The sequence below is a fragment of the Silene latifolia genome, chromosome 4 (genome assembly GCF_048544455.1).
Source record: "Silene latifolia isolate original U9 population chromosome 4, ASM4854445v1, whole genome shotgun sequence".
NCBI classification, from domain to species: Eukaryota; Viridiplantae; Streptophyta; class Magnoliopsida; order Caryophyllales; family Caryophyllaceae; genus Silene; species Silene latifolia.
Window position 1 is genome coordinate 18,731,475 of NC_133529.1, and position 24,290 is coordinate 18,755,764.

Sequence of the window (24,290 nt, forward strand, 5' to 3'; positions counted from 1 at the left end):
CCTTTTCTTGAATTAGTTAATCAAGTGGCTGCTTACATGAAATTTATGAAGCAACTTTTATCTAAAAAGAAGTCACTTGAAACTGTGCAATCTGTCGCACTAACTGAGGAGTCATGTTCTTATTTGACCCATACTGCACCTCATAAGCTAGAAGACCCAGGTAGCTTTTCAGTCCCATGTAATATTGGCACCTTTTCTATTGAGAAGGCATTATGTGACCTAGGAGCCAGTATTAGTGTCATGCCTTTGAGTCTTGCTAGGAAGTTGAAATTGACTAGGTTTGCAGTTACCAACATGACAGTCATGATGGTGATCGTTCATGGTCCAAATATAGGAGTCTTAGAAGACATTCCCGTGAAAATAGGAAAGTTCTTTTTCCCTGTTGACTTCGTTGTACTAGATATGCCCGAGGATGCCCACATTCCTATCATATTGGGTAGACCATTCCTGCACACTGCTGGTGCAATTATAGATGTTGGTTCAGGGACTCTGACCTTCAAAGTAGGGAAACACTCCATTGTCTTTGCCCAAACAGCTAAGAAGAAAGATCATATGTGGCCAGTCACCTGTAACACGGTTTCTGAAAGGAAATCCTATTTTGTGCTTCCTGATATGCCTGTCTCTATGACTATTCCTGTTATAACACCTCCGCCCTAGATTAAGAGCAAATTGGAGGAAGAATCTTCTGTTTTGACTATTGCAGGAGCTGGTTTGGGGAAGGAAGAGCCGCATGTTGCTTCAGCTGTGAAGGAGCCAATCGTTCAAAGAGGCGGCCTAGGATGTCTTAGCTATGACACTGATAAGGAGCCTGATGAGGAGCCAGTCAAAGTGACGGAGTCCGATTTGGATTTTGATGAGCCAGAAGAGGTCATTGATTGGGGAGATACTGAAGTTGTTGATCCGTTGAGTTCTGCGGATGTTGAAGTTGATAGGAGTGCAGCTGAGGAGATGAGCACTGTAGAGGCTACTTCTTGTAGCCAGAAGCCGAGCAAGTGGGCCATTCCGTGGCCGTTTTTGATCAACTATTAGTTGATTAAGACTTTACAAACATTTTATTGTTTTTAGACTTTTTATTGCTTTTGTGTGCGCGAGATTTCGCATTTTTAATAAGTTTGCGTAGGATTTTATACACTTTAGACTGTTACTTTGGGTTTTGCGCAATTTTGGGCGCGTTTTTATGTGTATTTACAGGTTTATAGACAATGTTGGCTCAATTTATTGAGCTAATTCGAAGAAAATCAGAACTTACAGCAGGTTTTCCAGTCGATCGACTGCCTCCTATGGTCGGTTGACTGAGCTGCGAATTGCAGGAGCTTCTGTTCCTGTTCACTCTGGTCGATCGACTGGGTGATGTGGTCGATCGACCATGTTCGCTGCTGTACCTGTTTTCAATCACTCCCTTGCTGTGTTTGGTCGATTTGCGGAGTTGAGGGAGTCTTTTCTCCACTTTATTCTCCGACTCATTTCTATTTTCTTCCGTTTCTTTATTTTACATATAATTTTGCATTTAATAATTGCTTTCTCGGAATTACGCGCGGTACTTTCGTTTGTCTTTCAGGTACCTATGGTAGCACTGCTGGCTACTGAAACCTCCTAGCTCACGCTGGTTTGGGGAGGTTTCCTTTTGTTGCGCTTAAAGTCTTGTGAGTTTCTGAGTTTAATTTCATGTCTTATTTAGTTAATTTAACGCAAAATTCCCGTTTCCCTTTTATTTCACTATATGATTTTGCACAATGGGGACATTGTGTGATTTGGTTTGGGGAAGGGTTTTGCATTGCATTCACATGTTTTATTGCATTTCTGTTTCACGTTTTTTGCATTTCAGTTTACATTGTTTATTTCATTTCCTATATATATACAGAAAATTCAAAAAAAAATTAAAAATTTCAAAAATTCAACAAAATGCACGTTTATTTTAGCATATAGGCCGAGTCGGAACGGTAGTATTTCAATGATGACATTGCATCTTCATCCGTTTATGCCTAAGCCTTGCTTAATTGACATGTTATTAGTAGAATCATATGCATAGTCTACGAGTTTTCGTTATATATCTTGCTGAACTTGAGACTTGACTTAGATTTTTGGCAAACTACTTATATATTCTGAGTTTTAGAGCCTATAACTGGTGTCATCTGTGACCAGTTCATCTAGAATGTGAGTAGTTACTCCTTATGAGACATGCTACATCAATTTGTATAAATATGAACTTAATCTGCTTAATACATGTATGCATTCGGGTTCGTGGTTAGTTGACACATGTGGAAGAGGTTCCCTTTATTCATTTTGCCCATAAGCTCCACACTGCCAGAAATAGCCTTTTTGTCCCGATAACTACATCCTACACTTAGCCTGACTTTGTCAAGCTAGTAGTTTATATTCTTGGGATTGTTACTTTGTTTTTGGTAGCTAATGCTCATTTTGAGATGATGTTGGGAAGATGAAAAAGGAAGGAAAGAAAGAAAAAATAGAATTGAAAAAAAAAAAGAAAAAAAAAAGAAAAAAAATGAACGCATGCTGTACTGTAGAGGACGGTCGATCGACTGGCCATCTTGGTCGATCGACTGAAGCCCGAGAAAAGAGAAAATAAAATCACATGGTTGGAGTTTTGATTAGTTGGTGATTTTATTCCCATGCTTTATTATCATCATTTGGGGAATTACAATTATATCGGAGATTGTGAGATTTGTGCTTGATAATTAGCACCGTTTCGATTGAAATCTTGAGCAAGAAGTTGGATGTTGTTATAGTTTGGTTCCCTTAGTTACTAGCTTGGCTTTTAACTCTATTTTTATCCAAATTTATTTTATCCTCTTCTTACCCATACCTCACATATCCACATTTACCTCGGTATGTGTCATGGTCATCAGTTTGGTTGGAATGCATATGTACGGTTGTAGAGATTATTTTCATATTATATTGCAGGCATGTTCTTATAGATCGTAGTTAGGTGAGCGTCATAACATTTACTTCTTTCTATCTTACATATATTCACCTGTGCTTATGTGTGATATGAGCGACCCGTGAGAGTCCATAATGATAAGTCTTTATAGTTGACGGTTCAGCAGTTTTTAATGACTACATAACTCGTTTGCATGATTCATATTGCTAATTGATTGTTAGATGTTGCATTAAATTGGTTTAGGCTATTCAGTTTGCATTTCGCTCTGAGATTGAACTCGTTACATTAGGTCTTAGAATCGAGTCTAGTTTTTGCTTGGGGACAAGCAAGGGTTTGGTTTGGGGAAGTTTGATGCGTGTCCTAAATATGATGTTTTACACCCCATTTTACACGCATTTCAGAGCTCATTTATGTAGTTTATGCTACTATTCTCCTTATTTCCGTCTACTTTCGTGTTTTTGTACATTATTGCAGAAATGTGAAGAATCCAGCGGAAATCAAGCTAAATCCGTCCCCGAGTACCTTGCATTGCATTTGACGTGAAGTATTTACTCAAGAAACGAACTTGGTGCGCATTTCGAGGCCTGAAAGACAATTTTATGAAGAATTAGAAGCGGATTACCAGCTATAGTGGTCGATCGACTGCTGCCCATGGTCGATCGACCAGAGCACGACTTACAGTAGCTCCTGTTCAGCGCTGTCCAGTCGATCGACTGCCTTGCATGGACGATCGACCACACCGATGATTCTGACGCAAATTAAAAGGACGAGAAGTTAGAAGACCATTGTATATTAGGTTTAGGAATAAGTGTTACGTGATACTCCTATATAACGTAACCTTAGTTTTGAGAATAATTATCGAGTTTTATCAAGTCTTTTATCATCAGTAATTAGGGTTCTCAAGATTGTTTCGTTTTCAATACAATTTACTTTTGCATTCGGTTTATGGATCTTTGTTCTGCAATTCTTCTCTCCTATTTTCATACGGTATTTCCGCTGTTCCATTAATCAGTTTTATTGCTTTATTTCGTTCATAGTTTAGAATTGCTAGGTTAGATCTCCCGAAGCCAAATTATCGTTTTATGTTGATCATTTGTTCAGTTAATTTAAGTATGAATTCAAATGCTTTAATTATTGATTTTATTGCTGTCATTATTTCTAGTATGAGTAGCTAAATACCTTGTGCTAGGATGTAGGGAATCTATAGTGTAGGCGGCATTAGAATAGGGAGACCTGGACGCGCCATGGTCGATCGACTGGCCTATCTGGTCGATCGACCGGCCACGTGAGATTTGTCTCGTTTTAGTTAATTTAATTGCTATATTTGACGAATCGAGTGCACGCGACTAGTTGAATGTTTAGGAATTGACCGACCCGATAAGATCGAAAGATAGGGAAGGGAAATAGACTGCCTAATTAAGACGACTAAATTAATAAGATCGAGAGATAAGTTAATTTAGCCTTTTAAATCACTTTTCAGGACGAAAGTTAGCATTAGTGATATTAGGGACCCGTAGCGAGATCGAAAGATGCTACTTGTTAAGAATGGACCGAGAGGACTTCTTATTTTCCCGTCTCACGTGATTACTTCAGACCTACCTAGTATACTGCCGCCGAAACTATAGTGAACCGACCATCTTAGCACCCTTTTAATATTTGATTTCATCTACTAGCTTAGTTTACTTTTCATTTATTGCCTTTAGTTATAGATCAACTCAAATCCAATGCCCCTCACATTTGTTACTTTAGACTTTAAATAAATCAACTATAAATTGCATCGCCTCTCTGTGGTTCGACCCTGACTGCCACTAGCTATAGTAGTAGTTTGGACTATAAATATTATTTTTGGTGCATACAACGACATGCATCACCGCTTCTCATCCAAAAGCTTGTTGCTTGCTTTCAATAATCGTATTGCTTACTTTTATTGCTTTCGTGTGCCGGACTTGATAATCGTGACTAGGATTCCCGACACACACCGACCGAGACCGATTACGAATGCACTAGTGATCCTTCACTAGTGCTTGACGCTCTCGTTTGCATTCTTGTCGTGTGTTAGACAAGGGTGCGCGCCACGTTCCGACTCAGTCCCGGACCGTGACATTTGGTATCAGAGCTCGGTCTTCACAACGAGCTGCTGCTTACGATGACGGGAAAGAACGCAGAACCGAGTGGGAACAAAGGAGAAACTAGGGCCCGGGTGACGGCCTTAGAGAAACTACTTGAGGAGAAACTTCCTTATCTGGAAGGACTCGTGGTGAGTCTCGGGGGCACTCACCAAGCAGTAGATGAGACGGTAAGAGGGAATGAGGCCCGCCTAAAAGCCGTAAACGAGACGATAAAGGGGCATGAGGCTCACTTTGACGCCATAGATGCATTGATCCCTCGTGAATACGCAGAATAGATGGGCTATGTCCACGAGAGGCTCGGACAGCTTGAGAACATGTGTAATACATTGATGAGAATGGCCGCAGACGGGAATTTTGGTGGGACTCCCAAGGTGAAGCCGCCTACACCCCACAAGTATAGTAGGGCGAGAGACTCGAAAGAAGTCGACAACTTCCTCTTCGACATGGAGCAATTATTCCGAGCGAGTGCGCTCGATGAGACCCTGAAGGTCACTACCGCAAGCATGTATCTAATCGATGATGCCAAACAATGGTGGCGCTCCAAATACGCCGAGATTAAGGCAGGGAGCATAGTGCTGGAGTCATGGGATAATTTCAAACGACTCTTCAAGGAACAATTCTATCCGGAGAATACCGACTTCCTAGCTCGAAGAAAACTCAAGAGCTTGAAGCATACGGGTTCTATCCGGGAGTACGTGAAAGCCTACTCGACGTGTATGCTAGAGATAAATGATATGACCGAGAAGGACCGCGTGTTCCAGTTCGTCGATGGTTTGACAGAGTGGGCTCAACGAGAGATCATGCGACAGAGACCCGAGTCCCTCTCCGCTGCAATGACCGTGGCCGAGAGACTAGTCGATTATTACTCCGAGCGTGAAGCGGCGCAGAAAAAGGTATTTGTGACACCCCCATACTCCAAGTGCCTTACCAGGACCACTCAGGTATAAAGATGTCACCATCTCGGTTTCCCGAGGCAATGGTAATCAAAAGACAATAACAAAACAATATTTAAATAGTAACAAGTTTAAAGCGTTTACAATCCAAATCCAAACTGATAAAATGTGTAATACATGTCCTCAAAACCAAAAGTCTAAAACTACTCAAGTACTACAGCGGAAGACTCTAATCAGCTCGTGGTGACACCTCCCAGCTAGCCCATATGCCTCTAATCATATCTGCTCAACAACTGCTCACCATCCCCGAATGGATCACCACAGTTTTACAAAACAAAGATGGGGTCAGTACTAATCACACAATTATATAATCACAATAAGACAGAAAACAACACAGCTCAATCGTCACACACAACAGCCCGAACTCCATCACCAACTCCTCAATACTGACTACACACTAAAGTGTGTAGCCTTACCAGAGTACCCATCGCAACAGGTTACTCCTCGCCGCCAGTGGGGGACCGCAGCCGTTCCCACCTAAGCCCCGCTTATCTCCGTCGAGCGATAAACCCAAATCCATTAATGTGCACGTCCCTTCTGTGGCGGGTTCCACAGAAGGCGAATCATGGGCGTGGAGCCACTCCCGCAAGTGACTCCACTCAGCCAGGGACGCACCCCGAAGAACACAGACAGATAGAATCACAACAATCAACAACAACCAAATCCAACAACCGTCACAATACGAATATGATACTTTACAACAATCACAATCAACAACAACTACATTATGTGACTAATACTGAGTAGGGAAAACCCTACCTGGAATGCAACACAAGGCATTTGGTCTCAACAAATTGTATCAAAACATCTCCTCTACGAATCCTCCTCCTAACACATAATCATATAATTACTAACAATCACAATTAACCATCAAAACCCCCCAATCCCCCAAATTAGGGTTTAAACAAAGTTCATTAAATGCTATAAAATTGGTATGTAAATCTTACCCTCGACGCAAGGATCACAAGGACACAAAGAATGATGAAATCCGACCTCTCAAGCTCCGGGATTTGCCAATAACACGGATGATGCGAATAACGTAGTCTCAATCTCCTTTTTAAGATTATTAGGTTTGTAAAAGTGTTTAATAAAGATGACGGTATGAATTATATACTAACCCGTGTTATTAACAAAACCCGTCAAAATAATACCCGTTAACCGACCTACTCGATCGAGTAACTAACGTACTCGATCGAGTGCCACTTACTCGATCGAGTACCCAGGCTACTCGATCGAGTACCCTACAAGCACAACACTGTTTCTAAAACCAAAACACCCTTACTCGACAGAGTAAGGCCCACTCGATAGAGTACCCAGAGACTCATAAAATCGTAGTATTACAGTATTCCCAGCAGCAAGCGGGGGTAACCCCAGATTTGGAGGAAACACGTCGCAAGCCAAAACTCCATCTACGGGAAACAGTCGATTCCGTCCAGGAGGAGATTATAGAAAGTGAGGGCAAGCTAATTCCACACAAACTTCCTCAAAGGGGAGCACGTCAGAAGCGTCTACCGCTAGGAAACCGTTTGCCTGTTTCTTATGCAAAGGACCACACCGAATGTCCGAGGGTCTGCACCAGGGGGAGTTCAACACCCTCAAGAAGAATTTATCTAAGATGTCGGTTGAACCAAACCCCGAAGGGACGGACCATGAAGTCGACCCGGGGGATGATGACGAGTTCAACGATCAGGGAGAAGTGGCACGGATGGGCGCGGTGCACATGATGTGTTCGATGGAAAAAGGCACCAACATTTCCGAGGCCAAGTCCACTGAGCTCATGTACGTTGAAGTAAAAATTAACGAAATTTGCACTCGTGCCATGATAGACACGGGAGCCTCCCACAATTTTTTTACCCCAGATGAGGCGAAGCGGCTCGGGATGGAGATAAACCGAGAAGGAGGAAGGATGAAAGCTGTTAACTCCACTGCTAAGCCGATTCAGGGCGTGGCCAAAGATGTAGTGATCAAGATGGGTGAATGGAGCGGAAAGCTCGACTTTACCAGTGTCCCGAGGGATGACTTCAATATTTTCCTCGGAATGGATTTTCTAAAGCGAACACCGACCTTCCTGGCACCCCATAATTGTTCCCTTATGATGGTTGGGTCAAACCCTTGCTTGGTGAAGGCCGTGGGAGGAGATCGCAAGATGAAGGGACCCCTCCTTTCGGTGATGCAATTGAATAGAGGACTTCAAAAGGGCGAGCCAACTTATTTGTGTACCGTGTCCATGAAAGAGGACACTTCTGCCGAATCAGAGGAACCTTTGATAATGCGGGTGTTGGAGGACAACAAGGACTTGATGCCAGATTCTTTACCTATTAGTCTTCCACCTCGACGCTCGGTAGACCATCAAATCGAGCTTCTCCCAGGGACAAGACCTCCTTCTCGAGGACCATACTGCATGGCGCCTCCGGAATTAGCTGAACTCCGAAAGCAGCTAGATAATTTGATTCGCTCGGGGTCGATTCGACCTTCTAAAACTTCATATGGAGCTGAAGAGTTAAGAACGATAAACACCTAAGAGGGGGAGGGGGTGAATTAGGTGTACCTTTTAAAAAATTTCTCCTTTACTTGGTTAATGACTAACACAAGTAAGATCTATTAATACGAGTTTGAGAAACTTAATGGATTGTAAGTTCATAAACGGTACAATAGGTATATGCAACAGTATGAGAGACTGTTGCACAACACTGAGAGCGAGATTAACGTGTAAAAGAAGAATGATAAGAAAACGTGAAAGTAAATAAACAAACAAGACGATGTTTAAAAATTGGTTCAGCTCCTACTCCGGAGCCTACGTCCAACCGTTATTTTATTGCTTATTTAGAAATTTACTCAAACTTAACTAAACCATTACAATGAAAACAACTCGCCAACCTACTCCGGTTGCAATTGCTTAAAGCTACTCTGCTTCAAGACTTTCTCTTGCTCAAAGCTACTCCGCTTCAAGACTTAAGGTTCTATCTCAACGGTTTCTGAGTCGAGAATCTCAAAGTGGTTCACTTAAGAACATGGAGATTACAATTAAGACCTAAAAACGAGAATCATTGAACATATTTTTTATGCAACAGTTAAGCGAACTGATACTTGGAGATTTTACAGCTTTGCAAAACAATTAAAGACTTTTGAAAAACAGAAAACGGTTTTGCAAATGATTGAAGAACAAAGCTTTTAATGCTGAAAAGATTAGCAAAGTGTTTACAATGAATGCTCTTTCAAAGTCTTGCAATAAATGAAAAATGAAGTGGCTATTTATATAGAAAGGTAGTGTATAAGAGAAGGATCTTAACACTACATTAATCTAATATCACAAGTTTGTAGTATGCATTTTCATTTAAAAATATAAAGGAATAATCAGGTTTGGGAGGCTCAAGGTGGCTGCATTTTTCCAAAGCAAAAGAGTGTTTCCCATAAAATATGGGAACTCACAATTTTGCCACAAATGGAAAAAGCATAAGACCTATTTTTAGCATGAAAAACAACTTGCACAAATGGGATTGACATCTTTTAAATTATTGTGCAAGCATATTCCTTTTGTTCTTTTTGTTCTTCAGTTTTGAAATAATGTTTCTTTTAAACATAGAAAAGCTTTTTAAAGAATTTCAAACACTTGTGAATTTTCCCGAAAATTCTCCATTCGTTAGTACCAGAAACCATGGTGCAACAAATCCAGAACTGTTGCACGGTTTTGCCATAACTTATGCGTAAAAAGAATATGTTGAACTACCTCGTTTACAACATTCGTTCTAGACTATGGGCATGCTTGACTTGTTCTTCATCTTGATCATCTTTGAACTTCTTTTATCTATCATTGTATGCTTCAATTTGCTAAGCATTAAACTAAGAGGCAAACGATTAAATCATAATGAAACTTGGCATCATCAACCAAGTGTGTTCTAACAAATTCCCCCTTTGATGATGGCAAGTTTCAAATATGTGTGAAGTTCCCCCTAAGCCCATGGTGAGTCGGTCTTTGAACCAAATAATAAGAACATCAATTAAACATGATCAAGGTGAATGGGGGTCAACATGCTTAGCCTAAGTAGAACATCTAATCATCATAGCTAAGACAAATTCACGGTGAACGTTAGCCGAAGAGTTGTTAGTTAACACATAAACACATAATTTAACTACTTCCCCCTCTTGACATCATCAAGAGAAGGACAGAAACATGTTCAAGTTGTACATAATTAAACCAAAGACAAATGTTCAAAATAAGAGAAAAGAAACAGCCCATAATTTGCATAAGAATTAAGAACAAAGAGCCAAAAGGATAGGAGGGCAAGGGTAGGTACGGATGCCTCATTCATCATCGGACACATGACCACCAAGAGCTTGCACACACTCAATGAGATCTTCATTCAGGGTTTTGAGCTCAGCAACATCTTCCTTAAGAGTCTCATTGTCCACAACCAATTTGGACACCATGTTCATAAGCTTGTCCAACTTAGCAAGCACAACACCCATTTCAACAGTTGAGCCAACTGTTGCACCAGTCTTAGCTCTACCCGAGTACTTGCGAGTCAACTTCCCATTGCTAATAGCCAAAGTCATTTGAGAAAGCAAACCCATTGTCATGTCATCACTGAGTTTTTCAATACCGGGGCTACCTTTCATGACTATCTTCCGTTTCATGAAGACAATGGACAACCACATACCGTATGGAATCACGGTTTTCTTGTCAAATTTCCCCTTTTGGGGGTCGGGGTCAATCTCATGGATACGGTGGAAGATTAGTTGGGGAAGGTTGATGGGACGGCGTTTGGTAATGTGGTGAATAAGGAGCATCTCAAGGAGAGAACATCGTCCCCTACTGTTATTGCTTGGTAAAATGGCTCGGTGAACAAGGTTAAAGGTGAAACGGTGGGGGGCTTGTAGTTCATGGGCATAGATGTTGGTGGTTCCATTTTCATTGTCGGGTCGAAGGGTTCTCATAACCTCATTAGCCATAGTTTCATCAATATCACCCCGAGTGGTCTTAGGAAAGGTAGTAAGACCCACGACTTCAACCTCAAGGTAATAGGCAAGTTGGTCAATGGTCAAGACAAAGGGTTGTTGGTTTATGAATGCCGAGAGAGTTCCTGATGCAACATCAACCTTGACTGTTGCATAGAACTGAATTAACTCCGACATGTAAACCGGAGAGTATATGTCGAGGAGACTAAACCAACCCTGACAAAAAATAGCAGCTTTGAAGAATGCAAAAGCCGGGGAAGAATCATACCAAGTTTTCTTGTACCATCTCCCACTGTGGAAGCAACATGTAAGCATTCCTTGACATAGCTCGAGGGTGTCATCCGGAAGGTCGAGAGAGTTGAGATGAGCAAGAACCTCGTTCTTGAATGCCTCATCGTGAGTGGTGACCATCAACTCAGTGCACGTATTGAGAGGGATTTTATCCTCAATAACATCATCATCTTCCGTTGGAAGGACCACCTCCTTGTTCCATGGGTACCTCGGCTTTTTAGCCGCCCTTGGCTTTGATTCCTTCTTTCGTTTGATACCCGCCTTAGATTTTGCCTTTGATTTGGTGGGAGTTTAAATGATAATATCATCATCATCACCAAACAGTTCAGTGATTTTGATTTGGGATTTTATTTTGGGTTTTTCGGTGGAGAGAGGGTCAAATTCATCAGCAACCGTGTCTTCATTGGTGGGTTCATTGGTGTTTTCAATGTTGGGAATGACCTCTTCCTCATGAAGGACTTCCTTTTCAGAATTTTGATTTGGAGAATCAATTTTTTCAGCATCTTTCTCACTCACGGTTCCTTTTTCTTTTTCTAGTTCACTCTTGTGGACAGCGGGCCGCCCACGGGGGCGCTTGGGAGTGAAGGGGCTCGAAAACAAGCGTTTGCATTTTGTATGGAGTCGCCACCAATTTTTATGGGAAATTGGAACCGTTCGAATACCTCGTGTCATGTCAAGACACAAAGTAGTGACATGAACACTAAGCAATCGTTACCCTTAGCATTCTATGTCTAGAATGACTCTCGTGGATGCCAATGAACACGGGTGCTCACGGAGATCTGGAGTAAGGGGTGAGGGTACGTATTAGGAAGCTCTTTTGATCGAACACCTAATCCCGCCCGCCTCGATAGCGGCCTCTACTAATGATTAGGGAAATTATTCGTACTTGATATATCGTCGGCTATATGCATGCAATGCAACATCCAATAGATTAACCCTAACATGTGAAATTAGCTAAGTCGGTTAACAATTAATTAGCAAACAATTAGGGTCGAAGTAGGATTTAATATTGATTTACATGTGGAAGCATACAAAACAATGAAATAAATAAAATAAATTACAATAATGGAAATTACATTAATTACATTGGATTAGGCGGTTTATGTCGAAAATACCTTTAAAACGGATAATTTGATAAAAAGGAACAAAAGAATAAAATAACAAATTAACGAACAGGAATTAGCGATATTACGAATATTAGTTAATTGATACGTAAACTAATTAATCTAGGTCAAGGCGAAAAGGAGTTCGGGGACGAAGTCGTCCTGGAACAGTAGCGCGAGTAATCGCGCCCTTTGGAAGAGGCGCGGCCGATTCTTTGCGCGTCTGTTCCCAAGGACGACGAACTCGATAATGAAGCGGAACGCAATTGTTAACGTTAATTGGTGAATTTAATGGATTGATTTAATTATTTATTCGGATGAAAGTGATTTACAGATTATTTAACATATGATTGAGTCATAAAAACAATAAACATGGATGAAACGGAGACAAAGACAGATTAAACATGTGAAGGGTCGATGTTAATGAACGAACCAAACAAGCGAATAATTAACTAAACATGATGAATTGATGGCGGATTAACAATGAACATGATGAAAAATATATCAACAATGAATCCCAGAAACTCAACATGAACGAATTGAATCCCTAGAACTCGAATTGAATATTAGTGACGAAAACCCGCAAATATGAATTACTTGGGATTTAAGTCAGATTAGATGAATTAAACATGTGAATGAGTGATGAAATATATGATATAATATACATGCTAATTATTATGATTTTATGACGGAGAATTAACAGACGAACAAACAAAACAAATAAATTTGATACGAATTGCAGCGGACGGAGGAAGAAGAAAAGAAGCGAGAATCTGCGCGGCCTCACAAAGAGGCGCAGCAGTGCTGCGCTCCTTTGAAGAGGCGCAGCGATTCTTTGCGTCTTTTCTCGACTTGTCTCTCTCATGAAATCCGCAAAACGAGTTTTAAGGACGGTTTTTAGAAATCGGTTTTAATGAGGTGCTTTCGACATAAACCTTACAATTGTTATACAGTAATTAAATGCAATAAACAAAAGGAATTATACACCCTCAGACTTACATGTTGACGGAACGAGAAGAACTAAGAAGATCGATTAGTGAATGCTCGACGCGAATGCAAGGAAAGAGTGCCCTCGTAAGAGGAAAACGATTGATTAATTAAAGTTGATTAAGTGTAGTTGGTCAAATTGGTCGGTCATGCAACGGAGAGGCTGGTACCCGGAAAGATCCGAGCTTACGTGGTCGGAAGTCCAAGCACGTAGGCGCCAATTAGTAAGAACGAAGTCTAGAATGCAAAGGGAGAAGAGAAGGGCGGACACTCGCGTGAGAAATATGAGGAACGAAGGCTCCTATTTATACTAATCACGCGACGGAATTATGGTAAGACTAGGATACGGAAGGAAAGATCCGGAAATAACCGACTTAGGTTAAAACACGGAAACTTGGACAAAAAGAAAACCCTGGGAAAAGGCGCAGCAGGTGCTGCGTCCCTTGGAAGAGGCGCAACACTTGCTGCGTCCTTTCCCGGGTAGGTTCCTCTGCGCGTAGAAAACGCGTTTGACAGCCTGTCGTATTTTAGGCATAACTTTCTCTACAAGACTCGGATTAAGGTGATTTCGGTGGCGTTGGAAAGCTAAGAAAGAGATCTAGAACTTTATGTGAAATAGGCCTGACCCAACAAAGTTGTTATCACCTCGAAAAGTGGGCCTAAAGCTCGGGTTGTCATTCTAACTAAACGAAATGCACATTTTGTAATGTAAACTTTTAGTTTAGCCTAATGAAGTGACTTGAGACTCAAAATGAGATATAATCTCAACATTTTATGACATCCTAACCTTAGGTAGACAAGCCCATTGCTTTGACTCGGGATTTGACGGTTTTAGGAAATGAAGACGGTTTTTTGACCCGGACTCCAAATGTACTCTAATTACTGCCAAAACGACCGTATCGGGACGTAGATGACAACCAAGAGGTAGACTTTAATATTTGAGCAATCACTTGACGATAATCTTACGAACTGTCACAAATCGTTCCGCGAATCAAACATGCGGCCCAATCATCACCGGGTGGTTTGCAGGAGGTGCAGAAATGAGGTATCTACAGAGCCCCCACTTTGACTGAGGCTTGGACAAGGCGAAAGTCAAAGTATAGCCATCAGGTCAATCGAAGATTACAACCTGACGACTATGGCGACGCGAGGCGGCTCAAGGGGTCTGAGCCAAGGACCTGTCGTCGGGAACATTTTAGAGTCTGTCGACTATCGGGGAGGGTCGTTTAAAGTCCATTAGACTACGTAAGGAAGCTCGCCAGCCATAAGAAGAGACCATACCTGAGACTTCTTTCTCGAGATGCTTCCGGAGGTGCGTAGGAGCTAAGGGTAAGCGTAGGAGCTAAGGGTAAGCGTAGGAGCTAAGGGTAAGACCTAAAAGATGTATAAAGATTGTGCTAGGGTATGGGGCCCTACAGGGAAGCATCGACGGGAGTGAGGCCAAATATAAGTTCAACTTAAGGGGTAATCAAGGTTTGAGTGTAGGAACTCTAAGAAAGTGATGATCCTAAAGGATGTGATCCTAAAGGGAAAAGGTGATCCTAAAAGGTATAAGGTGATCCTAAGGAATATGATCCTAAGGGTAGAAGTGTATAAACTCTAGGGAGTTTGGGAACTTAAAAGAAGCTAGGTGTGCGAACCTGGGTATATGAACCTAAAAGGAAAGGCTGGTATGGGAACTTAAAGGCTTGTGAACCTAAAGGAATTGGGATCCTAGGATTAAGTTTAGGAACTACTGGGTTACTAATTGTTGTTTTGGACACATGCATCCAAGCTTTCTATGGTATGGGAACTCCAAAAGGATTTATGGGTTTATGAACCTAAGGATGTTGGTGTGGGAGCTTAAAGGCTTATGAACCTAAAGGAAGCGATTTTGGGATCTAAGAATCTAGGGGTAAGAATCCTAACTTTGGGTTTACGAACCTAAGGAAGGAGGCTCTGGTTTGGGAACTTCTGGAGAATGACACCTTTGCCGAACTCCGTGAGGAAACAATAATATCGAGGGTAGCAGGACATAGGCATGAACTGCTGGGGAATCTGCTTGCGTCGGTCTCAAGCAAACTCTGGCAAAAACTTGAGGTTGAATCTGCTTGCGTCAGTCTCAAACAAACTCTGGCGAAACTTGAGGTCGAATCTGCTTGCGTCGGTCTCAAGCGAACTCTTGTTGGGGAATATATTGACGATTAGGAACATCTTGATCGCCATGGAAGAAATCTTGAGTGAGCAATCGCAAAATATCTTTGCTACCGGATAAAGGGATCTCGAGCAATACTTTGCAAAATATTTGCACAATGGATAAAGGGATCTGAGCAATACTGCAAAATACTGCTTCTGATACCTACCTGCATGGTTAGTAGCCACACAAGAATGCAATCTAATATATGCACGTAAGCAATTATCGCATGGACGTCGAATGAGGAGACACACAAGTCGTTTCTTTCTAAAAGTCGTTTAAAACTTGTTCAAAGAAATTTTCGTTTGTAATGCGTATATGCATATTCAAATGGGCTTTAGACACGTGACTGACGCGACGTAGACCTCATATGGACGTGACGTGAAATGTAGACTTAAGTTTGACTGACACGACACTAAATTAGGTTTGACGCGACACATAGATGACTTTGACAGACTTTGCTTAAGTATGCGCAACCCCTAGCCAAGTGTGGGCGACAATGCGTATCAGTTCCAAAGGTATAAGAATTGCAAGGATGATGAAGGTATATAAAGGCAAGGCATGAGCCATGGATCATCTGTTTACTAGGACATCTTTTGACACCGTTTGCTGTAAAAGAGACCCCTCTTGAGGCACGATGACTTGGAGAATTGATCTAAGATCTTTGTCATTGTCCGGACCGAGTACTAACTTGGCTCAAAGGAACAAAGGAAGGGTGGCATCTCGGAAGAGAAGCCCCCAGGATGAGAAGATGACTCTGGACTTTGGTGAAAAAAGAGGTTGGGCGACAATAAGGAGCCCCCAGTATAGAGATGTTGGTTGTGGAAGGGATGTTAATTGAGGTTGGAAGGTTGAAAATAGTGATGGTTGAGATGGTTGATTTGAGATTGAAAGTTGGAAGTGGGGATGGTTGTGTCCTTGGGGACTGCCTACGTATTCACGTGAAGTGAAATCAAACCAGATCGTAGTTCTGAGGTTTGGTTAATTTTGTTTAGGTGTTGTGGTTGTATCCTTCTTGGGTAAGAAAGGACTGCCTACGTATCCACCTGAAAAGGTGAAATCAAACCATGCTCGTAGTTCAAGTGTGTGCCTAAGCTATGTTGTTAGGGCCTTAAAGTGCTGGGGTAAGGAGAGTAATTTCCTTTGGTGACTTGAAGAATCGATTTGAGATAACTCCCTCTGATCATAGACCAAAGAGGTATAATTAAGTCTGTAAAAAATTTCCTTGTCGTGTGAGCACACTTAGAAGTGGACCCTAAGGATGGTATGGGTATGTCCCATTCTGGGTTGCAAAGTATTTGAAGATTCCGTGTTTGGGTAAAGGTGAAACTGGATTGGATATTTGGAATGTGGAGCTTGGTAATAAGAGGCTTTGATGAAACAAATCTCTGGAGCTTGATATTGTGGAGTTAAGGCTTAATAGGGCTATGGCTTGTAATGTGGCTTGGAAATGGAGTCTCTTGGCTTGATGTAGCCTGAGCACATAAAGGTGGGTTAAATGACGTGGGATCAAGTTTCCATGTCTTGGCCCTAAAGGATGGGTATATTTGACGAGCTTGAGAGGATTCTCAAAATTCCTAACTATCTCCCCGTAACGGTCTCGAGAAGGACTTAGGCTGTGTGATGTGTGAAAGGCTTAGTGAGGGTGCTAGATGACCATCTTCATTGACGTCTTGAGCCTATATAGACTTCAGTAGTATTCCGCTCAATATTGTTCTTGATTCAGACTCGGATTCTTGGTCTAGAATATATCTCAGATTTTTGCTCAGATTCTTGATTCGGGTTTTTGAAGATAACTTTGACTTTGAATCGTGGGTTGAACCTTGTTCTTATGACTCTTTTGTCTTGGATTACGGACATAACTACGACTTTGGATATTGATTTTGGGTATTTCTCTTGATTGAGCCTTTTGTCTTTGATCATGGCTCGTATCGTCTTGGACTTGCTTGCTACCATGGATTTGGGTCACACTAGCACCTTTGGGTGTGAAATGGGTTGGTCTTTAGTAACACGGGTTGTTTATTGTGGGGAATGGGTTTGCCTTCCGTCATGGATCATTAACAAGGGAGATGGTCTGGATTTGTCCTAGAATCTCTTGAGATATGCTCGTCCTAAACTAGGGTTATATTGTGGGTTTCTATGGCCAGACATGGAATAGGTAAAGAAAGAACACGGAGTTTCAGGTCCTCTACAACTTGGAATGGAACATCGTTTAAGTGCACTCACATCGACTGACATTCGTTGTTGTTGTTTATTTTAAAAAATGTCTCAAACCAATTCTTGTTGTCACAGGAAAAGAGAAAAGGAAGAGATATGATAGAATATGTGGATTGAAAAGTGTACTTTTATTGAAATGAATGATAAATGTATTTAACATAGACATGAGAAGACATGTGACTCGTGGGACAGCCCCCAGGTTGTCACTAGGAATGGAAATGGACACAAAGAAAGATACTAGAAAATTATGGGATAGAAAGCCTAAGACTCGGACTCGGACCCGGACTTTGACTCGATCTCAGATCTAGACTCGTAATCATCGGCCCACGCTTGAACATTTTCTCTTCCAGCAGCTGGCTTTGGCATCCGACTTTGAGCATTCATCCATTTGAGCACCCCGTCCTCATCATTGGGAACTTTGGAAGGATAACAGTCAAGAAGAGTTTCTTGATAAGTGGTATATCCATGAGGATTGCCTAAGCTACCTTGTAGGTTAAAAGTTGAGAGGGACAACTTCCCGTTTTCAATCATATCTTGGATCACATATTTTAATTTGTAGCATTTCTCTGTATCATGCCCTTTGCCTCTATGGTACTCGCAGTATGAGTTCTCGTCCCAGAACTTGGATTTCCTTTCTGGTTCGGGTGTAGGTCCTATAGGCTTCAACATTCGTTGTTCCATGAGTCTCTGAAGGGCATCGGTGTATGTAATACCAATGTTGGTAAATTTCCTAGGAGGTGCGCCCTTATTTTCGGAAGCCTTTGTAAATGACCTTGGAGGGTTGTTAGGTTTCTTTGACGAAGGATCCATGAGGATGCCTTTATTGATTTTGGTTCCTCGATGGTAAGAACTAAGAATAGATTGTCCATTTGTTGCTTTCTCCTTAGGACTGTGAGGTTGAAGGTTTGTCTGGACATTTTTCATCTTGAGAGGTTGGGCATCAAGCTTCTTACCCATTTCGGCAAACTGTTTCTCCATGTTGGAAAGTCGAGAGTTTAAGCTATCAATAGCTCCCTCTATTTTGGAAAATTTGTTGTTAAAGGCCATGGAAAGCATGAGCATTCCATTTTGTATATCTTCGTCTTCGAGGACATTGATCTCTTCATCGTTACGAGGATTGAGGAGATGAGAACAATCCAGGAACGATTCTTCATCATGTTTATTGATATTAGACCCAAGATGGTCGATCTTCTTGGATTTCTTGGCGGAAGGTGGCTTAGGAAGCTTGCCCTCTTCGATCATATCTTCGATGGTGTGTTTCAAGAGAAAACACTCTTCAATATCATGGCCTCTACCTTGGTGATATAAGCAATATTTGTTGCCCTTCCAGAGGTTCATCTGTTTCTCTAAAGGTGGATCCGGAGTCGGTCCTATTGGATGTAGCATGCCTTGGGCAGAGAGTCTCTTCAAAGCATCGGCATAAGACATGCCTAAATTGGTAAGCACCCTTTGATGCCTCCCAGGTTTCCTTTCAGCTATTTTTGGCTTTCTAGGACGATGGTTATTGCAAGAGGTAAGCTTTGGATGACCTAGACTAGAGGTTTCCCTAATTGGCATGTTCTTTTCCACCATTCCATTTTCAAGGGTGAGGACACGAATGCTCAAATTTTCCACTGTAGCTTGAACTCGTAGGACCATGGCATAAATGTCTTGAAGAGACATGGTGATTGTGGCTTGAACTTCTTCGTGACCTTGCTGATTGACGGAACTTGTTGGATTCCTACTCGACAGAAATGACGTGCATTACAACTCGATTCGACATGGGATCACGCATACTAAGGCAACAACCAAAGAAAGAGACAAGATGATAAATCTAGACTTGACTTGTGAATTCATGAAATGTCGTGAGCGACTTCTCGTGTTTGAATTCACGGTGCTTGACTTTAATTTAGACTCGAGTGTTGACTTTGACGGAGTGACCCTTATATGATTAACCTTATTGACGGGATTGAAGACACGTGTTGATTCTGGACTCGAGGTTTGCTTATAGGTGTTAAGAAGACTGTTGTAGTTTAGACTCAAATATGAGGCCTATTGAGACTCGTGTGTTGAGCCTCGAAACGTGTGACTCGATGTGTCGAAAATGCTTAGATCCTAACTGAATTGGGGTAGGGAGTCCAAAATGACGGCGTGACGCCTTAGGACTTGACTTGAATTTGAAAAGACCCAAAATGTAAAGGAAAACGAGTTTATGACTCGACGGAGTTCCGACTAGGACATAGTCGGTTTGGATTTTGACTCTAACTTAGCCCAATTGAATTTACATATTCGCATTTACATGTTAGAAAATATTTTGAATAAAACATTCTTTTTGGTTTTTTTGTTCTTACTTTTTTTACTTTTTTTTTGTTTTTTTTTTTCGTTTTTTTTTTTTGAAAAAAACGTTTTTTTTTTGTTTTTTGAAATGGGTTTGTGGCCCGAATTTTGACACGACATATGGACAGAGTTTGGACTGGTTTTGCGCTAAATCAAATGGCCTTTTCGAAATTTTGATTAAAAAAAGGGTTTTGATTTTTGAAAAAAATCGTCATGGTTTTGTTTAGAAAGTGGTGATCACGTAATGTACAAGCATTTATACAAGCATTATAACGGGATGCTGAGTGCATTTAAAAGGGTTTTGGTTTAAAGGGTGGGTTGCCATACCGAACCATCAAACCCGAAGTCTGTGGAGAGGCTCGTGCCAAACAAGAGTAAGGCCGATTCCTAGTCCATTTCCTCAAGTAGTGAAGGCCCTTGATACAAACAAGAGTAAGCATCATGGTATGGATGACGTCAATCGCTATCCATCCTTAGGCCCAAATAAGAATTAGGACCGTTTAGACGGGACGATTGGTCGAATGGGTTAGGTTGGGCCTAGGAAGGCCGAATAAAACGGTCTAGGAAGACCGAGTTATGGAAACCGACAATTGTCTTGTACAAACTATTCCCTAACCTTGTTCAAGTTTCACCCTTGGCTACACGTAAGTGTATTATCCCAGTGAGTCGCCAAACGTGGACGGCGGGCCGCCCACGGGGGCGCTTGGGAGTGAAGGGGCTCGAAAACAAGCGTTTGCATTTTGTATGGAGTCGCCACCAATTTTTATGGGAAATTGGAACCGTTCGAATACCTCGTGTCATGTCAAGACACAAAGTAGTGACATGAACACTAAGCAATCGTTACCCTTAGCATTCTATGTCTAGAATGACTCTCGTGGATGCCAATGAACACGGGTGCTCACGGAGATCTGGAGTAAGGGGTGAGGGTACGTATTAGGAAGCTCTTTTGATCGAACACCTAATCCCGCCCGCCTCGATAGCGGCCTCTACTAATGATTAGGGAAATTATTCGTACTTGATATATCGTCGGCTATATGCATGCAATGCAACATCCAATAGATTAACCCTAACATGTGAAATTAGCTAAGTCGGTTAACAATTAATTAGCAAACAATTAGGGTCGAAGTAGGATTTAATATTGATTTACATGTGGAAGCATACAAAACAATGAAATAAATAAAATAAATTACAATAATGGAAATTACATTAATTACATTGGATTAGGCGGTTTATGTCGAAAATACCTTTAAAACGGATAATTTGATAAAAAGGAACAAAAGAATAAAATAACAAATTAACGAACAGGAATTAGCGATATTACGAATATTAGTTAATTGATACGTAAACTAATTAATCTAGGTCAAGGCGAAAAGGAGTTCGGGGACGAAGTCGTCCTGGAACAGCGCGCGGCAGTAATCGCGCCCTTTGGAAGAGGCGCGGCGATTCTTTGCGCGTCTGTTCCAAGGACGAACTCTGACTGTGAAGCCGGAACTGCAATTGTTAACGTTAATTGGTGAATTTAATGGATTGATTTAATTATTTATTCGGATGAAAGTGATTTACAGATTATTTAACATATGATTGAGTCATAAAAACAATAAACATGGATGAAACGGAGACAAAGACAGATTAAACATGTGAAGGGTCGATGTTAATGAACGAACCAAACAAGCGAATAATTAACTAAACATGATGAATTGATGGCGGATTAACAATGAACATGATGAAAAATATATCAACAATGAATCCCAGAAACTCAACATGAACGAATTGAATCCCTAGAACTCGAATTGAATATTAGTGACGAAAACCCGCAAATATGAATTACTTGGGATTTAAGTCAGATTAGATGAATTAAACATGTGAATGAGTGATGAAATATATGATATAATATACATGCTAATTATTATGATTTTATGACGGAGAATTAACAGACGAACAAACAAAACAAATAAATTTGATACGAATTGCGAGAGGACGGAGGAAGAAGAAAAGAAGCGAGAATCTGGCGGCCCTCACAAAGAGGCGCGGCAGTGCTGCGCTCATTTGAAGAGGCGCAGCGATTGCTGCGTCTTTTCTCGATTGTCTGTTTCTTCGGAAATCCGCAAAAACGAGTTTTAAGGACGGTTTTTAGAAATCGGTTTTAATGAGGTGCTTTCGACATAAACCTTACAATTGTTATACGAAAGAATTAAATGCAATAAACAAAAGGAATTATACACCCTCAGACTTACATGTTGACGGAACGAGAAGAACTAAGAAGATCGATTAGTGAATGCTCGACGCGAATGCAAGGAAAGAGTGCCCTCGTAAGAGGAAAACGATTGATTAATTAAAGTTGATTAAGTGTAGTTGGTCAAATTGGTCGGTCATGCAACGGAGAGGGCCGGGTACCCCGGAAGATCCGAGCTTACGTGGTCGGAAGTCCAAGCACGTAGGCGCCAATTAGTAAGAACGAAGTCTAGAATGCAAAGGGAGAAGAGAAGGGCGGACACTCGCGTGAGAAATATGAGGAACGAAGGCTCCTATTTATACTAATCACGCGACGGAATTATGGTAAGACTAGGATACGGAAGGAAAGATCCGGAAATAACCGACTTAGGTTAAAACACGGAAACTTGGACAAAAAGAAAACCCTGGGAAAAGGCGCAGCAGGTGCTGCGTCCCTTGGAAGAGGCGCAGCACTTGCTGCGTCCTTTCCCGGGTAGGTTCCTCTGCGCGTAGAAAACGCGTTTGACAGCCTGTCGTATTTTAGGCATAACTTTCTCTACAAGACTCGGATTAAGGTGATTTCGGTGGCGTTGGAAAGCTAAGAAAGAGATCTAGAACTTTATGTGAAATAGGCCTGACCCAACAAAGTTGTTATCACCTCGAAAAGTGGGCCTAAAGCTCGGGTTGTCATTCTAACTAAACGAAATGCACATTTTGTAATGTAAACTTTTAGTTTAGCCTAATGAAGTGACTTGAGACTCAAAATGAGATATAATCTCAACATTTTATGACATCCTAACCTTAGGTAGACAAGCCCATTGCTTTGACTCGGGATTTGACGGTTTTAGGAAATGAAGACGGTTTTTTGACCCGGACTCCAAATGTACTCTAATTACTGCCAAAACGACCGTATCGGGACGTAGATGACAACCAAGAGGTAGACTTTAATATTTGAGCAATCACTTGACGATAATCTTACGAACTGTCACAAATCGTTCCGCGAATCAAACATGCGGCCCAATCATCACCGGGTGGTTTGCAGGAGGTGCAGAAATGAGGTATCTACAACTCTCTTTCTCTTTTTCCTCATGTTTTTCACTCATTTTTTCTTCCTTATCATCGTTCTTTTCAATTTCATTTTTCTCTTCAACATCTTTCTCATTTACTTTTTCTGATTCTTTTTCTTTTTCCTCCTCAACAACATCATCAACAACCTCATTTTCCTTTTCTTCTTCAATAACAGTAGCAACAACCACATCATCATCAATTTCTTTGTCTTTGTGGATGTTGCTTGCTATTTGTTTGAGCGTGGGCTCGTCTTCCTCGGAATCAACATCAACATTTGAGTCCAACATCAAGGAGATTGGTGGACTTCGTTTTAATCCACCACGGCGTCCTCTACCACGGCCTCTTCCTTTGACAGCCATGGATTTCTTTCATGTAACATTTGGCTTAACTGTTGGCGGCTTGGTAGGAGACGGGGTGGGTTTGTCGGATTTTTCAACATTTGCAGCGGATTTTGTGGCCATTTTTTGCTGGGCAATATATTTGGGGTTGAATGTATTTCTAAGGTTTTGAATTTCTCTTTTAGTTGATTTTTTGGGAGCCATTATGAGGGTGATGGGTTTGACGGTTTAGGAGATGAAAGAGGTTGAGGGAATTTTTGAATTTTGAAGGGAGTTTGTGGGTAAATGGGAAAGTGGGGTTATTACATGAGGGTTTTATTTTAGGGACGGTTGGATTTAAAGAGGGAGTGGTTAAAGGTTGAGGTGGAGTGTAAATGAGAGTAATGATGGCATAGGGGCGGCTAGAGTAGGATGTGCTAGATGGGACATAAAGTGATTGTAAGGCTCAAGACAATAATTCTAGTGCAAATTGTGGAGTTCCAATGCAACTTTTTCGGCACACTTGACATATGATAAATTAGACATTTTTAAACTTAAGAACATATATACATCGTTTCATCTCTAGTCAATCATATGAGAAAGATAATTTTAATTTGTGTCACATGTCGCCTAACAAACCAATTTCCAACCGAAGTTTTACGAATTGTTC

The 24,290-nt window shown here is 41.3% G+C and overlaps 1 protein-coding gene across 1 annotated transcript; it reads left to right on the plus strand.

The window, feature by feature from the left end:
- The first annotated feature begins 5,303 nt into the window (after nucleotides 1-5,303).
- Nucleotides 5,304-8,694, plus strand: LOC141651185 (uncharacterized). The gene is made up of 3 exons (XM_074458906.1): nucleotides 5,304-5,921; nucleotides 7,561-8,480; nucleotides 8,637-8,694. Exons 1-3 carry the CDS (start codon nucleotides 5,304-5,306, stop codon nucleotides 8,692-8,694), a joined length of 1,596 nt encoding a protein of 531 aa, XP_074315007.1.
- Nucleotides 8,695-24,290: the final 15,596 nt, after the last annotated feature.

Bases quoted from the DNA above. Each gene is read 5' to 3' on its own strand.
- LOC141651185 (XM_074458906.1), top strand. From the start codon at position 5,304: ATGGGCTATGTCCACGAGAGGCTCGGACAGCTTGAGAACATGTGTAAT. The intron at 5,922-7,560 runs GTATTTGTGACA...GGTCTGCACCAG, and splicing joins GTGAAGCGGCGCAGAAAAAG to GGGGAGTTCAACACCCTCAA. The intron at 8,481-8,636 runs GTTAAGAACGAT...ACGGTACAATAG, and splicing joins ACTTCATATGGAGCTGAAGA to GTATATGCAACAGTATGAGA.